This window comes from Hyposmocoma kahamanoa, unplaced genomic scaffold (genome assembly GCF_003589595.1).
Source record: "Hyposmocoma kahamanoa isolate Upper Pololo Valley unplaced genomic scaffold, ASM358959v1 99879, whole genome shotgun sequence".
NCBI lineage: Eukaryota > Metazoa > Arthropoda > Insecta > Lepidoptera > Cosmopterigidae > Hyposmocoma > Hyposmocoma kahamanoa.
Genome location: NW_020656077.1, coordinates 6,091,421 through 6,110,543, shown reverse-complemented (window position 1 = coordinate 6,110,543; position 19,123 = coordinate 6,091,421). Strand labels below are relative to the sequence as shown.

Here is a 19,123-nt window from a genome sequence, read left to right as displayed (position 1 = left end):
AACGGTCAATCGTTCAACGACTCTTGATAGCATTCCCATAGTCATCGTGGTTTTAGTGCTATGACAACGCGGCTTACTAAAAAGAGAAATCGTTTGCATGTTACCGAACGTGGCGACTTGCAGCTGCTCTTGAGTAAATTGGAACCTGATATCAACAAACTTATTAAACAGCATCGGATTCATCCTTCACATTAGTTTTTATATTAGAATCGATTATGTTTGTTTTATTTTGAACAAAAGATACTCTGTCTGAATACTATAAAGTTGCGTTTCAATAATCATTCTCATTGGCAGGTGTACTGGTAAAAAAAGGGGTACTAGTTAACTCTTGTGGATTATAGTAAAAGTCTCGTTTAGAATGAATGTTTAATCTCCGCTAATATAGCTCACAATAATTAATTTTATTTGAAGTTATAGTGGTTTTTAAGTAGATGAAAAAATTAGGGCGCTAAAAAATAATTTATTCTCAAAGTGGGCAGTAGACAAAATAAGTTTGGGAACCCCTGGATTAGAACATATGTAAATTTGTACTAATAATGCAACACTCTCTTATACAGACATATAAATTTTTATGTACTTCTTAAACTTTTCACAACAATCAAAGTATTTCAGTTTGGTAAATGTATAAAACTTAACATCGATTTTTTTTTAAATTTGTCGTTAGCATGGTGTCAGCTATAATACACAAATTTGAGGCTGTCGTGCAAAAGTGATGTAACCCCTTGAAATGCATACTATGGGATTTAAAATTCGCCAAATTCATGTTATATCATTTCTATTTTTTTTAATTGCATGAAAATAGCATCAAAATATACAATAATAATAAATTATGTACTTTAGTATCATTTAAAGTAATATTGTATAACAAAAATTAAATGTGGCTTACACTACTTTTGCGCTGATAACTTCATTTAAAGTTGAAATATTGGTGTGCAAGAAAGGAGTCTCGTACTGACGTATCATACGTTTCCTGTACAATTGACGCACCCTGGCTACAATGCACTATACATACATACAAACGATGCAATCGCTAATCGGTCTATCTTTTCCATAGAGTATATAACCACAAATAGAAACAAAATATCATTTAATTTGTTTGAAAACTATTCTGCCACATCATTACTGTGACAACTGCGCTCCGATTGGCTAGCCCGAGTTCGAAACCATTGACGGGTGTCGTCAACTGTTTCACTTCAAATCGACCAGTTAACTTGAGCTTTGCTATAATGGACGAAAATTGCATAATTATATATTTACTATTTAATTACCGATGAAATGTGATTAAGTTTGTTTTGTAATTAGATGTTTTGCTGTTTTACCCACACCACCGAATGCCTTGCTGTTCTACAGCACGGCATTGTTAAAGATATTATCTTTATTACAATAAATACAGAATATTTTTTGGAATATACGGAGACGTACACAAAGCTCAGTAGTTGGCCTGTCTGTCTATATTTCAATGCAAACGAGAGTTGATATTTATAAGAGCTGTATCGCTAGTGTGTTACCTTAGTTACCAAGAATATGTGGTCCTTATTTCGACTCTATTTCTGGTTATATACTCGATGACCTTTACACACGTGCGCGACTTTAAGCAGCGATTCAATCGCCATTGCAAACGCGATACAAACGCGATGCACGTTTTAAATTCATTACCTAATTTATTTATTTTATGTATTTAAATTTCACTTTTCAATTTACAATTAACAAAACCTATACAGATGCATAAACCTATGCAGATTTTTCGTAAGTGACTGTATCGATGCAGTCGCGCGTTTGTTTCGATGCAATCGCGGGTTTTGCATTGATGCACTCGCGCGTTTGCATCGCTGCTAAAGATCTCCCTGTGTAACCAGTCTTAAAGGATACCTTTTTTTTAAATTTATTTATCCTTTCAATGACTTTTTTTACAAATAAAATAAGGTTCTCCCAAACTTCATGAAAGTTTATTGATTACTACGCTTAATATTACATAAACACATAAACATTACACTCAGTTACAGTTTTTCAATATTTACCTACGTTGTATCTAACAAATATTTTTTTATTTCATTTTTTACAGATTTTTTACAACCTTTAAAGTTTTTTAAATGTGACAGAAGACAGTTAAACATTGTTGGAATTAAATAGTCCTTAGTTCTTTTACCATATACGTTATTTGTTTTAAACGTTTCATAGCTACCTATCATTGCTTGTCTTGTTGGATATTTATAATTTTTTGGTAATTTATATTCATCACTTGAATATTCTTGTAATATTTGAGAAAGCAAACATTTTTTTTTTCAACAGGTATTATCTTACATATTTTAAACAACATGTCATAATTTTGCGCTCCTTTACGCTCTCTACGCACCCTCTTATCAGCTAACAGCTTTAAGAACCTTATTTGAAGTAACCTAATTTTGTTAAGATGTGTCACGTAGGTAGTACTATACGTTCCCACACAGTAATTTATTACAGAGTCAACAAGAGCATGGTAGAGAGTATATAGGATCGCACGAGGAGTACAGTAAGCAAGCATACTGAATCTGCCTAATATCTGTCGCAATCTAGTACAAAGAACATCTATATGTATCATCCAACTAAAACGATTATCTACCACAACCCCTACATATCTGTAATTACTAACTTGTTCTATAAATGGGCAGGTACATGCAATTCTATCGCGATGCAGACAATCAAATGAGTGACCTATCAAATGCAAACGTTGTTCTACGGTTCCTTCTTTACTCTTATATTGAAGATACGTGCATGAACTTTGTTTTATTTATATTTAGAATAATTCCATTGTCATGTGCCCATCTGTTCAGGTCATTAAAGTCCTTTTGTAGATTTTGCAACAATGCGGTTAGGTCTTGTCCTGCACTCATAAGACATGTATCGTATTTTTTATTATATTAGGCATGCTATTTACGTGGAGTATGTAACATAGAGGTCCAGTCACAGACCCTTGGGCAACGCCAAACTTTACATTTTTTAAGTCACTAACACATTCATTGACCTTAACTACAAAGGTCCTATTTTTTAAATAGTCTGCAAACCAACTCAATAATTTTCCGTAAATTCCACTGGCATCTATGGATTTCAAAAGGGTTTCGTGATCTAAGGCGTCAAATGCTTTCCTGAAGTCTATAAAAAGGATTAATATATGATATTTTTTATTTAAACTAACATTTATATCGTTACTAAATTGTGACAACAAATAGTCCGTGCTCTTACCCTTTTGAAAACCACATTGAATCTGATTAATTACTTGGTTTTTTTGTATATTGACCCACAATCACCCGCTCCACTATTTTATTTTATTTTATTTTATTAATAGAAGAGAGTATAGAAATGGGACTATAATTTCCAGGTCATTGCCCCCCACCCCTCATCTGGGTACAGTCCCGAGTTTATAGACGCATTAATAAATTTAGCTAAAACTGGGCTTATAAGATTTCTAATAGATTTTAAATCACACATTCTTATTTCATCAATTCCCGACGACTTTTTGAATTTAAAGATCCTATTACCTTATCTACGACACTAGGCTCAATACTCCTAAAAACATTGATCGGTTTGCTTCAGACACATAACTGTCTCTACTTAATAAGGTTGTGCTACATATAAATTTCATTTTTTCTATTTCCTCAGAATATGTACATGCAAAGCTATTACATATTTCCTTGGTACTACTAGTCATTTCCCATATTTTTCATGATAGTATCATCCAAGCTAGAGTTTTTTTTACCGAGCCATTTATTCATGACACTCCAAATTTTTCTACTGTCTTTGCCGGCCTCTGTTACTTCCTGTTTTCTATTAATATTCTTGGATTTATTTATTTATTTATGCGTTTTATTTCTCCACCTATAATAATCTAATCGTAAAATGTTGTTTTTAGGTTCATTTTTCCAGTTTTTAAAGAGTTTTTCTCTGTGTATTATCATATCACTAGATTTTTTGTTAATCTAGGAACATTCTGTTCGACTATTAATTGTTACATTACTTTTGTCTTATTTTTACCATAAACATCATGAAAAACCTGGGCAATGCTACCATACAGCTTAATTGGGCACTCAAGTAATAATAAATTGTTCCAGTTAAAATTTGATAATTGTTCACGAATAGCATGGTCTTCCCAATCAGTCACAGTTTTAGTCTTAGGTTTACTCACGCTTTTCGACTGCAACGCTACAGCCACGGGATAATGGTCCGCAAGCTTATGTAATATGATGCCTGAGAACGTCGAACAGTTAACACTTCTCACAAAAATATGATCAATGCACGTTCGAGATAAAACACACTTTCCAAACTCTTCTCTTGTAAAACCGTATATGCGGAGCTCAAATCCGTAGTTTCCTTACGTACCTACTTATTATTTTGCTTTATCAAGGTTCATGTCCCCGACAATGATGCAGTCAGGGTGGGCGCGAGTGCTTCCAGATGTGTGGCGTAGTATATCCTTGATATCCAGTATAATTGACGGCAGATCGGTTTTGGTGGTCGGTAGATAGCGTGTACTATATGTTACCGTTTATTGTTTTTATGCAACAGGACAATAACTCAGTTACTTTTAAGCCGGGCGGTTTGTATTGACAAGAAGTAATTAATTTGGAAACATAGACTATAATTTCTCCACACCTCTTTTTCGGCCTGAGTGACGTGTGCATTTCAAAGTTCGGTATGTTATAACACATCACTAGATCATCGTGTATGTCGACGTCAGTTAGTATAAGTATATCCAACTTATTTCCGTAGATAATGCCTAGGAGTTCCGCATAGTTTTTTCTTAAGGATCTTATATTTATATGAAGTAAAATGATGTCGTTGTATTTACTTAATCTTGTCATCCAGTCCGAGACATCGTTATAGGTACATGTAGTATTTATTTCCTTGTTATCCACTATTACAGACTATAAGTTAAGTTGCACAAAAGCAATAAGTTAGTGTCGGTAATTTTCATTTTTTAGAATCATTGATGTAGGTATCGAGATCAGCAGACCAATGAAATACGCGTGTGCGATCTTGGTCGTCTTTCTTATACAGCACTCGCCCATTTTTTACCCACACATATTTAAGAAGGTTTTCCTTTTTCTTTTGCTTGGACTGCCATAGAAGTTCACGATTATACTTAGTCAAGTCCTCATTAATAAAAACCTTAGTGGAACAGGAACTATTTGGGAAAATAGCTGTGTTTACACGTATTTTTTTTCTATTTTCTATCCACTTCTGTTTAGTTTCTTCGGTACGGAATTTGACGATTATGCCATACGAATTTGGATTTTGTTTAGTGCTGCGGAGCCGCCAGGCGCGCTCGATATCCGCAGAATTCACATCCAGTTTTTGTGCTATTGCTTTTACTACGTCTTTCAAGTTTTCTTGTTCTTTATATTGTACTCCTACTATTTAAATATTTTTGGATCTCTCAGTCTGCTCTAAAGATCTCACACGTATTTCTAGGGCCCCGTTTAGCGTCTCCAGGTTTACTGTAGTCTAGGCTCTACTCGATGAGTACAAGTACTGGCTGAATGAACATAGATTTGTGTTTAGAATGTATTTAAATAAATAGAATAGAAAAAGTAGAACATCTGAGTTCTAGAAGAAGCTTTCAAAAATCAACGTGTAAAATACTTAATAAATATTTATTTATGAAGATAATACCAGTTTATATTTAAAAGTGTCTCTCGCTACCTGAGCTACGTCCTTTGCTATAGTACACATCTTGTTTTTTAAGTCCTGAAGTTTTTTATTTGTACCCTTCAAAATATCTAACGTATCCTGTAACACTTAAAAAGCTCATCTTACTTTTCAGCATAGAAGTTAGTGTTCCTCTGAATTTCGTACACAATTTCTAGCTTGCCATTGAGCTCTTTTATTATGGATTCCAAATTAGCATTCTGCGATTCCAGCTTATTTGGTGATATTTTTTTACTGCCACCCTCATTGCTGGAGCATAATCCGCATTCCTTAGTACGGACACTTAATTCGTAATTCGGTAGACACGTCCTGTGATATGATCCTTTCAACACAAAACTGTCTTCCTGGTTTTTAGGCAGGAATTTCGAACACTTTTTACACTGCATTCCAACGCGAATGAAAGTTACGTGTTTACGCACAAGTCCCGACGACCGCTCAACCTACAGACCTATACTTTTTTCGATACTTTGTAATTAATATTTTTTGTATAACTCGGTACTCCTAATTTGTACACAATACCACCTATTTGGAGTTTAATTTTGTTAAGGAAGACATAACAAAAATGACGTGCTAACTTTAATACTCGAAGTTGAAGAACCTTACCTTCTGAATCTCCGGCACACATGACGCGTGACCCGTTCACACCGACAGTTCACAGGCATAAAGTATCCTAGCTGCGGCAGAGGCCCTGGCTCTGGAGATTCACTCGAGTCACTCCATTCTAGCTGGGTAAACCGATTTACTCCGAGTGCTGACGGCATTATGACTTTTACAAATGTCGTTCACATTTCATAGGCGGCACTGATTAAGCACAGGTTACACTTTGTACCTGTGTTCTTTTTCGAACTTAAACTTCATTCACAGTAGGTACTCACTGCTAACCACATCGTTTAACACTTCGCTATGTATTGAAATTTCATATTTTCACCTCGTAATTTTCTAGAGAAAACGCAAGAAATTAAAGAGGTACGCCTAGACGTTACCAAATTAGTACACGAATTACTCCGTTGTCTGTGTAAACAAAATAAGTAGATACGGAATTTCGTTCCATTTGCCACCAATCAGTTCAAAATATCTATGAATCAGAAGTGCGATAAGAATGAAGTATTTAATTTTTTTATGCCAAGCGGGCACATTGACCCAAAACGTTTTCAATGGCGGTAATATTTTGGCAACTCTGCCTAGATAATGTTATTATTATCATTCGTGCTGCTCGAAACGGCACGCAACGTTCATCGGTTCTTGAACCTATTTGAAACTAGTAGCAGTAGAGCTCCTTGTGAATGAGTTCGTCCAGGGAAGTACTGCCACCTTACCTATTTCTGCCGCCAAGGAATAATGAGAGCTGTTTTGAAGGGTTCTGGTGAAATTGCCCTTGTCAACTTACGTCTCAGGGTGACGGGCGCAGTGGCGGTGCCCCTCAGATCTTTGTAATTAAAAGAGCTCTGAGTGGCATTGCAACTGTTATGTACAGGCGTGTCATTTACCACCAGGCGCACGACAGGTTCATCCCGTCACTTTGTTATATAAAAAAAAACTGAGTCCCGACTACGCCATGCAATGTCTATCATTTCAAAATTAAAAATATATGTTTTGGGCTATTGAAATAATAATATGTCAGACAACTATCCCAATTACCCCGAATTGCCACACCAGAATAAATTTAGAAAAGTTCGTGTACCAAAATAGTCCTACCGGGAATCGAACCCGGAACTTTCTCGCCTAGCGCCCGGAATGCCAACCACTAAGCGACTCAGATCGTCAAGTATCTATTTAATGGTCAATCAAAACCTTATAATCTTTTGTTCGTGTATTGTAGAAAAGGTAACTACTATTAAAACCGACTGCTTAGCCTTAAAAATGACCGTATCCTGTCATTCACTTGGGAACGTGAGGGAACGTGCATTCCTTCCAACCAACTTTTTCTATTATTTTTTCCGCCGCGTGACTCACAAAGGGCCGCTTTAAGTGTAATTAGGAATGCACATTATACTTTTTTTACGCATTAGAACTATCAGCGGGGTAGCTCTATTTTTATACCCATTGCTAAGATTTGAGAAGATATTCAACATTTTATCAATATAGAAAGTGAAAATAGGCAATGCCAATTTACCTAATACACGTAAAGTGTATATAATCTAGGAATATTTAAAAAAGAAAAAAATGAAATTAATTGTAACCGACTTTAAAAAAGGAGGAATTTCTCAATTCGACTGTATTTTTTGTGTGTGTGGATTACGCGGTTACTCCGACATGGATACCGCAATAGTGATCCCCTTCAAATTTGAAGAAAGTATTCCACCTCTAAAGGTGACAAATTAGGGGATGAATCCGATTTCTTTCCGGTAACCGATTTCAATATAACTTGGCAAATAGACGTAATTCCACAAATTTTGAATTTTTTTTTTATTTCAAAAAAGTTAAAATTATGTTATTTCTTTTTTTTATCATTGCAGTATTACTTTAAATTACTACGAAATATATTGCGATAGCAATTGAAAATTATAGGAGTGAGGATAAATTATTGGTATATAACAGGTATAACACAAAAAGAGTTGGAGAAAGGAAATTAAATAAATCTAAAGTTAATAATGATTACGAAAAAAGAACTGATAAATATGTTATATCAAAAATATATAATAAAATAGACGGGCTCAGAGAAAGTACGAAGGTTAGAAAAAAATGTTGAAAAAGAAATTAAAAAAAATATTGCTAAGTGATGTAATGTTTTAGTGAAATAAATATTATGATTAGAGATAGTATTATTTAGAACAGAACACAAAAACAAAGACAGTTTTATTTTAGAAAATTAGCTAACATTTAATGTAACTTAATTAATAAAGAATTAACTAGAATAGACATACATATAGGCACCTAATATAAAAGAGCGTTGTCTTGCCAACAACCTGATGCCCGGGTTGGCATAAAAAATACTCTATTTGTGATCATTTGTTATAACCATAGATATACCGATGCGTGACCTTGAATATTACTAATACTAATCATTCGTACGGGCAAATCATACCTAAGTCTAATCCAAGCACAATCATTCGACTCAAGTCGAATTATTACTGATACCGAGTACCCCCACCATGTATACAGAGAAAGCTAAGTGATCACGAGTACCGTTGTGCTATATGGAACCTAAGGATTGGTAATGAATTCAGATAATTCGAATTCGAAAATTAGTAGGTTACTAATGTGTCATTCGAGTGACAGGATTAGTAATTACTAACGAGTCGAATATCGAAATCATTCGCAATCGCGCATCACTAGAACATAGATATAGAAATGTAACACAGATGACGAACACTTTATCTACACACGAGTAGGTACCTATTCCGGCTACCAATGGAGTAACATTATGGACTTGGAGCATAAAAAATATTATCACGTCACCAAACAAAGTCTATGTAACAAAAAGTAACAAATGAACTTATCTTCCGCCACTTTGTCAGGCTATTTGTACCAATGCCACGTCCAAGTGAGCTTAGCCAACTGTTATTCAGAATGACCGGCGCATTGTAAGCATTTAAAATAGTGTGACTCGTGTTGTCTGCTTCCTTTTCAAGTGTTAATACTTATAATACTATGGGAACAAAGTTTACTCCTAAGCCTGTAGTACTTTTGCTCTACATTTTGCATTTACGCAAGATCCCGGATTGTGAAAGTGTTGCTTTACGTTTACTGTGCCGTCGGTATCAAAATCGTCTTAGCCTTCAGAGAATTTTAGTAGCTGTAGAGCTCCTTGTGAAAGATTTCGTCCAGGGAAGTACTGCCACTATAGGTACCTATTTCTGTTGCCAAGCAGTAATGTGAGCATTACTGCGATCCGGTTTGACAATCACAGGCACATGGGACTTGTCAACTTACGTCATAGTGGCGGGCACAATGGTAGTACCCTAAGATAGTGCCTTTGAGGTAGTGCCTTTGCGATTAAAACCTCTAAGTGACACTATAACTGTTGAATAGGCGTATCACCATCAAGCGCACGACTGTTCTCCCGTCACTAGGTGTTATAAAAAAAAGACCGAGTCTGCAAACTTTACGACCTTCCCCGTGCGTTTCTTATTATATATCGTTGTATTGGGTTTTAATTATATTGAACCAAATTTGTATTTTGAAATTCAATTGTTGAACATAAATTACAATACAAAAAACATGATGCGATAGCAGGACAACTATAGAGACTCCAACACTCCTTCATATAGCAAATCAAGGTTTGTCTACAACTCCCAGGGAAGATCGTGCTTTAAAAAAGTAATCCTTAGGAAGGGCTTTAGCCAATGTGTTAGCTATCTGCTCTCTAGACGGTATATAGAGGTATCAGGAGAAGATTGATCTTCTTCTCTGGATGTAGCTCACGTAAAAACTTATAGCGCGTATCCTATGTTTCGTTTTGTAGGAAAATACCACGTCTGTAATGAGCTTAATTGCGGTCTGGTGTAACGTTGCGACCTCCTTCATCGTCATCTCACCTTTTATCACCCTCGTTTCAGTCTCCTGGCCACTTATTTGAAATTTTGAATATTAATCTAATTTTTTTAGAGAATGATTCAAAATTTCTTTCTTTCCTTTTCTTAGCTACTTTTACTTTGGTTCGTTCCGTCAGCACTCCCATCTAAATCTTAGAGCGAATGGACGTGCTCTTGAGATATCCTTATTGAAAACCCTAACTTCACGTCATTTACTTCTTTTTCCTCATTAGAATACGTATATAGGGTAAATGGAGAATTCATGAGACTGTTTAGGGAGTGTTTTATACTGTTATACTTTTTTCTATCATTGTATTTTGGTTACAGCTTTTTCTTTCTTCTTTCTTTCGGTTTTGTTCTTTCTTTTTTTACATCTATTAAATTCATTCGGACCATGCCCTTATTTTACTTTGGCTAAGGCTAGGTAACATGGTTGTCGTAAAGAGTAGGAATGACAGCTTCTCCACGCGCTTCCTTGTAGAGACGAGTGAACCGTAATAACTGTTTCTGCAGCTGCCTGGCGCAGTGGAAGCCGGCTGTGTACATAACCTAATAAGACAATGGTATTGTGAACCAAATTTGTATTGAAATTTATTATTTGAACATAAATCAGAATACAAAAACATGATCTGACAACCATAGAGTTTCCAACAGGTTTAAATTGTTTTTTTTATCGTCAACGCCACATTTGAGAAACTTATTTCTCCATGTGTTTATATTAGGCATGTATTTAAATGATCATTTTATATTTGCAAAAGCAGCAGGCAAAAATCTAAACGGTCATTTTTTTAAATGATTGATCCTCTTTCTCTGTGACATAAAATAAATTAAATCAATAGATATTTTAATCTGTTTTGAGTTATGCAAAAAATGTTTAATTTCTATAAATTAACTTTAATAGTTTTATGTTGGGCCTCAAAACCTAGATAAATGAACATTAAAAATAAAAATTAGATATTTATTTTTAACGCTTATATCAATTATTATATTATATGACCTGAAAACATGTTCGGAAACGCAATTGGCTTCTGGCACTCCCCGGCCGCTGCCGCGACACGCTCGCTTCGCTCGCACGACCTGTTTCTTTTTCATATACTAACCCAACCTAACCTACTGAATGGAGGGCGAACCAAGCAACCAAGATTTATTAGGAGATCAATAACAAGAGATATATTTATAAATGCCATCAATCGTTAAAAGAAAAGACCAATAATAAAAAAAAGAGGATCAAATATTGTTTATGAATGCCAAACATTAATTTAGTATGCTTAAACCTATTAATAGAATGCAGTTCATTTATAATTTATCCGCATATCAACTAATATAGATCGAACAGTTAATATACATATATATCAAATATAAAAAAATGTCATTTATTTAAAAAAAGTGCACATTTACAATAGACAATTATATTTTTGAGGACCAAATAATATTACGCCTTTAAAATTTCTAGTAGGAACGTATGGCCTACAGCAGTAATAATAACGTGAGCGCATTAAATGTGCTATAAAAAATGAAGCGCCACCCGCGATAGAATCCCATAAAACTTGTAGTACAACAGCTTTAGAGAAACGAACCTGTGTGAGGTCTAAAAAAAACAACGTCAATATTCCCCGAAAGGGATGCGTGGGTGTTGAAAAGATTCTTGTAATGTGTGCTCTAATGCAACTCGAAATTCCATTTCTGGAAGTGACACCGAGAAATGTTAGTATGGGCTTTACACAGTTCTCAAGTCTTCTGTAGAGATATCCGGTGTTATATAAAATCTAATTCCGCACAAGCAACAACTATGTAATATCAGGGGAATACATACAATACTGACTTTCAAACATTAGACAACATCACATATGTTCTTCTCTTCCCAAAGTAAGTATCTAAAGCACTTGTGTTATATAAATCGGAAACAACGACGGTACCACAAACCTCAAACTCGAGATATTTTAGAAAAGTTCGTTTCCTACATTGACCCGGTCGGGAATCAAACCCGGGACCAACATATCGAGTTCTTAGGTTTTCGCGATTATTACGCATAGGAAATGAAACTATTCTTCCGGATTTGAATCGCGTAATTTGTTTTTTTCAAACAAACCGACGTTTCGGGCCCTTTTCAGGTCCCATGGTCATGGTTGACTGAGGTGGTACAGTCTTCAACCAGTTATGTCTAATATTAATAATAAATTGAACTTAATAAAAATAATTTGTAAAACTTAATGCAGCGTAAATTGGAATGTTTTCTTTGTAAAATTAAATATAAATGAAAAATACTTTCATTTCAAACAAACATCTTTCAAACAGAATATTAATTTCCATAATTGCATGAGCGCTAAAGTTGAATTCCATCAATTTTAAAAACAGCTTTACACCGACTTCGTTAACACGCCATTCCTTTCGCCATAACACACTTTTCTAGTATGATTTATGGAAATGTTTATATTTTATATATAAATTTCCATACAAATGAATGAACAAAATCCTGGTTTGAATGGAAAGTGGGATTTTGCTTCCGAGGTTTTGTGAGACGTAAAACAAAAGTCATACATTCTTGTTGACAGGTTTATGTTACATTATATTATACGACCCAAAGCTAATGACAAAGACGGTTTAGGGAATAAGATGCAATACAATACAAAACAACATATGCAATAACCAAGTCAATCTCATTGAAGGAAACGTCGCCATGAAGCGGGTAACGTGAAAAACCCAGCGAAGGTCTGCAATGCCGAATCATATTTGGCACAATTTCGGCATTTTGATTTGTTCGGGGACACGATGGAGATTGGCCACGTGACTGCAATGTAATCGACTGCCCTACATAGTCTACAGATGAAGTTACGAAATTGTCACGTAATCGGTTTTCTCATATATCATTAATACATGAGAAAACCGATGAACAACACGATATTCAATATTTTTTTAATAAGTACAATGATCGAAACAGCAACGTCAATGAAAGCCCGGAGTTAGCGACTAACTGGTTTATTAAAATGCAGTGAATACCCACCATCGTATCGAGTTACCTATGTTTTCACTTGTGTCCCGTAAGGGTCAATCCTGGGTCCTACTCTTTTTAACATCTTTGTATGCTAAAACTCCCCAATTGCAATATATACACATATGCTGACGACAATGTCTTACTACTACATTGTGCAACTTAGGCAGAAACTAAAAACAATGCTAAATTTGCCTTGGGAGTGATTATTGATTGGTTGGCTTCTAGCTTCCTCACATTAAATATTGGCAAAAGTAAGTACATTCCTTTTGCGTTAGATCAAATGCAACATTTGCAGAACATCTTACAATTAAAACTCACACCTGCAGGTCGATTTAGAGCCTTACGATAACTCAGTTGTCGACCGATTCTATTTGATATCGTACGATTTCTTTTCATTTTTATTCACAACACCGAACCGAAATGTTCGATTACTCGAACTTCTCGACCGGCAAAGGCTACATACGTTATTCAGAACACAGGTATCGAATGAAAGTTACCGAACGTCCTATTGTTTACAAAGCACGAATGTAACACGGAAATATCTTATTAATTTATATAAAGCCTGGATTTTGTTCAATTTTATTAATGTATTTTTAATGCAAGACTAATGCATTCCTATTTTTTAGGCCTTTGAAGTCTTAAAAATGTATATACAAGGACTTTCATTTTTCTTATAATCTATTTCACTGACTAACTCCGTAAACGCTGTTGGATAACGATATCGTATCCGAATCGAACGCTTAACTCTGAATATTCTGAACAGCTCGGAAAGTGCCCTTCGATTCGAGAACAATATCCAGTTTTCGGTTAAAATATCGAAGAGTTCTGAATCGGGGTCCTGCTTAGCGCAATCAATATCTTGTGATTGTCCGTCTCTGCCGCGTGCTACCAATTTGAAATATGTGGATATTTACATTGACAACAAACTAAATTGGGACGTGCAATTTGACATGCCGTCATCAAGAATCAGGCATCTTTTGCATATATTTAAGACACTCAGATTGTGGACTCAGATACCTTAAATATGATCTATACTGCCCTTTGCCAATCATTAATAACATACTGCATACCGGTATGGGATGGTTCAGCCAAAACGACCTTAATTAAGGCGGAAAGGGCGCAAAGGGCGGTATTGAAAGTAATGAATTTCAAACCATACCGATATCCTACTTCTTACGTTTATTCATCATCAAAAATTGACAACTTTTCATCCTTCGAGCACTGTTACGTAAACATCCGGGGGTTCCAGCTGTTCGTGACCCAAAAAGACGCCCCAGCATCGATTTGTCATAATGAATCGTACAAAAAAAGCATTTCGTAAAGGTTTCTTTCATATATTAAGCTCCCGGATTTACAATAAAATTGACACGAAAAAATCAACATACACACTTTAAATAAATATGACCTTAAAAACAAAGTACAGCAGTGGTCACTAAAACTAAATTACGATGATACGGAGAAAATACTTACCTTTGAAATACAGTTAATACATTCACACAAACGCGCGCCCTCGCGCTCATATACACACACGCACACACACACGCACAAGCACAGACACACGCACACGCTCAAGCACTCGCACACGCACACGCGCACACACACAATTTTCCAAATCTTAAATCACCTAATGTTATTATACTTACATCATTTATACAAATTAGAAGTTCATAGTAAGACCCACGGTCGAATTCTACTTCATAATCCCCTAGTTTAGAAGGCAGGATAATCTTTTGATTGTTTAACTTCGACTTATAAAAAAAAAATTGTAACCAATTTATTAGTTGTGATTTTATGTAAATAAACATTATTATTATTACTTACTTTAGTGTTCTCAGCTTGTTAGCTGGTTTGAACCACATTTACGGAACTAAGTCAAGTAAATGCAGTATGGCGTGTACCTACGAGTATGTGGTGGGTGTATAATAAGACCCTACTTCGTCCTCTTCCATCTGCATGAACTTTCTGACGATGCGGCATGTCTTTAAAATTACAGCTATTTGCAAGGTTATGTAGAGGCTTTCTTTAAACCCTAATAATTTAAAGCTACGGGGAAGATAATTAGGAATAATGCCTGCTGTGGAAAGAACAATTGGGATAACATATACCTTTTCTTGTCGCCAAATTCTAGACACTTCATCCTTAAGATCAGCGTATTTACTTAATTTTTCATTACTGTATGTTATGTGTGTTGGGAACTGCAATGTCTATTAGGTAAGTAATTTTATTTATTTTATCTTGTAGAGTTACATCTGGTTTATTAAAATAAATTGTCCTGTCCGTGAGAATGGCGCGGTACCTATTATTATTATTATTAATATTTACTTTAGTCATCTCAGCTTGTTAGCTGGTTTGAACCACATTTACGGACCTAAGTCAAGTAAATAAAAATTATTATTATTTTTATTACTTGTCAGTTTTTCGTAGTAATTAGTGGTTAACGGTGTTGATTACACAATCATTACATATTTACAAAAAAAATTTAATTATAAGTTTTAATTGTGTCTACTGTTTGTTGAACCAAATTAATAAATAAAACACAATATTGCAAATCCCGTTTGCTGTTGGAAGTTCATTGTTGACCTTCGAAGTAATCACAACCACACTCTCTCCGAGTGGAGCAGTTTAAAATGGATATCATCGACAACATAGATAAGGTTCATCCATTTTGCCTTGGTATATAACTCATTTGTGGTTCGTTTAAGACAAAGACCAGTATTCATTGAACGAAAGCTCTACCGTGGGATCATAATGAACTTCGGCTAATTGCTCTACAGTTCCAGGTATATTTGTCTTAATAGAGAAAGAAATTTTGATGAGGAATAGTTTTTAAATTTGAACCTCAATTACTTTATAATTTTATGATCGTTTTTAAAATTAAGGTTTCTTTGAACACGAAGAAGAATTCCTTCGAACTGGATATAGTCGTATACCAGTGTTTGTTGCCTTGCCCATCGCTCTTAACCAACTGAGAAAGTAAGTAGTTATTAGCATATTAATGGCTAGTTAAGAGTCTACACAACCTCAGCTCGAATTCAATGTTTTCGCGTACTAATACGGTTCGATTGTATTTCAGAATTCTTTTTTTACAAACGAAATTTAAAGCAGTTTAATAAATGTATATCGTGTGGTACACTTGTTCCATTTAGTTCAGTTGATATAAAATAATCTCAGTCCAGAGTACTAAAAAAACCGACCTCAAAAGTACGTGGAATTACGTCTATTTGCTAAGTTTTATTGAAATACCCCCTAGTTCGCCACTATACAGGACTTGACACCGGAGATAATAAACATCGGTTCTCACTACTCAAAGTATATTATTAGGGGTTAAAGTATGAAATTGCCGTTTTATTGCAATAGGTTCTTTGAATTTTCATAGAATCTTCATGGTTTGAGGTTTTCGAATGAAACTTTTTTCAAATGGTTTCTGTGATTTTTTTTTTTTAAATTTGAAACATTTGAATATCGACTTTCAATTGTTTTTGTTATTCAATTTAGACAAGAAAGATGGATGCTGCGAAAATTCGAGTGATTTTTGAATACGAGTTCCGACGCGGAACTAACGCGGCAGAAACAGCCCGCAATATCAATGCTGCGTTTGGAGAGGGGTCTACTAATGAACGCACCGTGCGATTTTGGTTTAAACGCTTTCGTGATGGAAATTTCGACTTAAAGAACGAGTCACGAGGAAGACCGCCCACACAGGTGAATAACGATGAATTAAGAGAAATAGTGGAAGCCGATCCTAGTCAAACAACCCAGGAATTAGCGGCATGGTTTAACGTTACCTTACCCACAATATTGACTCACTTGCGTCAAATCAATAAAATAAAAAAATACGAAAAATGGGTGCCTCATGATTTGACTGATCTGCAGAAAGAAACGCGTGTTGAAACTTGTGTTGCCTTGTTGAACCGGTACAGAAATGAAGGAATATTGGATCGAATTGTAACATGTGGTGAAAAGTGGATTATTTATGATAACCGAAAAAGAAAAATGCAATGGCTGACCCCAGGTCAAATGCCACAACAGTGTCCTAAAGCAAAACTTACCAATAAAAAGGTAATGGTAACTGTTTGGTGGTCTCAGCATGGTGTTATTCACTATAGTTTTCTCCGATCTGGTCAAGTAATAACGGCAGATGTCTATTGTGCCGAACTCCGAACCATGTTGACAAAACTAGCAGTAAAACAGCCCCGACTCATGAATCGATCTTCACCATTATTGCTCCACGACAACGCGAGACCTCACACAGCACGAGAAACCATTTTGACCCTTCAGGAACTGCAGTTAGAAACCATTCGTCATCCTCCGTATTCACCAGACCAGCAGACCTTGCTCCAACGGACTACCATTTTTTTCGTGATTTGGACAATTATCTACGTGACAAGAAGTTTTCTTCCCAGGAGGCAGTACAAAATGCTTTCACACAGTTTGATCGTCGGAGTTCTATCGCAAAGGCATTAATAACCTTCCCATTAGATGGCAGCAATGTATAGATAATAATGGCAACTTTTGATTAAATAAATTTGTTAAAAATTTAAAAAATAAACAATTTAGATTTTCAGTACAAATCGGCAATTTCATACTTTAACCCCTATTATATTGAGAGAAAAACGCCTTGAATTGGAGAAATAGCAAAATCTACCATTAAAATAATTGCTCCTAAATTAAAGTTAGGCGCTATTTATAAAAATGAATCTTCATGCTTGAACGGCCACCCTTGGAGGTGGATGATTTTCTTCAAAATAAAATGGGACCACTATGGAAGTACCTCCTTTCCAACAAAAAAAGAATCATGAAAATCGGTTCACAAATACCGGAGTTATCGCGTAACATACATACAGAAATAAATAAAGAAAACAGAAATGAATAAAAAAAGAAAAAACACACAGTCGAATTGAGAGTCCTTTCATGAAGTCGGTTAAAAAATATTGGTATATATTGAATACAGCAATTTTCATGCAAAATATCGAACTAACTTTGTGTTAATTTTCTAACGTAAAATATTTTAGGAATCGTGTTTTTACACCGTCAGTGTATATCCTCGAATTTACTATATATTTTTTTCAAAGTTTGTTTCAACACTTTCACTGTTTCACGGAATCAACCAAAGCCATTTCCACTATTCCCACTAGTTCTGTTGCACAGTTCTGGTGACAGCATTACTGGTACTTTACGATTACCAGTAGTTCTGTCGAACTGATACCTATATGGAAGACTCCATAGCCATTTGAGTTAGTACAGACTCTTAACAGCACTTAGTTAATAGCAACTTACACTGGTTTGGGTTATGACAGATCGTAGGAACTTTTCTTTGTGATCTGTCTTTGTATCAATAATATAACAAAGTAGTGGAGCACTTTTACAAAAAAATATATGAAAAACATTGTAGTGAAACATCATAATATTCATAAATAAATATTGCAATGAAAGTACATTGGTACTTCGATTGCAATATTTATTAGGAAACTAATATTATAAATGCGTTTTCACCCCTAACCGCAGATCCAAATTTTGGTATAGAGATAGATGGGACTTAGGAGAAGGACATAGCTACTTATTGTTACAAAAATAAATTTTAAAGGGGGTGAAATAGATATTATTTGAATTGTGGTGTTCAAATTTATGATGGGCCGTGACAGAATAACAGCGAGGGCTATATAATTAGCATAGTCCTCAGATACTGAGTCATGGACCCTTTTGACATGCTTCTTGTTAATTTTTATTTGAATTTATTTTTATTATTTTTTTTTTGTTTCGTTTGAAATTTATATACATAGGGCGCACTATAAGTTTCCGGAACTGGCCACTTACATAAACAATATTTAAAAAGTAATTACAACATTTGAATATGGAAATCTTTGGTTGTAGAACGCAGTTTGTTTCATCTGACTGTCACTTGTTTTTACATTGTGGCGTCATTTTAAAAATTGGTTGTCTACATCACCATGGATTTAACTCGTGAAAATTTTCG

General features: G+C 35.0%; 1 protein-coding gene across 7 annotated transcripts in view; it reads right to left on the bottom strand.

Moving 5' to 3' along the window:
* Positions 1-19,123, bottom strand: part of LOC113239344 (tight junction protein ZO-1) — a 212,423-nt gene that overhangs the window by 91,944 nt on the left and 101,356 nt on the right. For 2 of the 7 annotated variants that reach the window (XM_026476297.1, XM_026476298.1), the window contains exon 1: positions 6,286-6,476. The exons of the other annotated variants lie outside the window; for them this stretch is intronic. In XM_026476297.1, coding sequence (XP_026332082.1) covers positions 6,286-6,443 — 158 coding nt within the window. In that variant the 5' untranslated portion in view covers positions 6,444-6,476. Of the gene's footprint in view, positions 1-6,285; positions 6,477-19,123 lie in introns of those variants that run through there. 7 annotated transcript variants of the gene reach the window in all.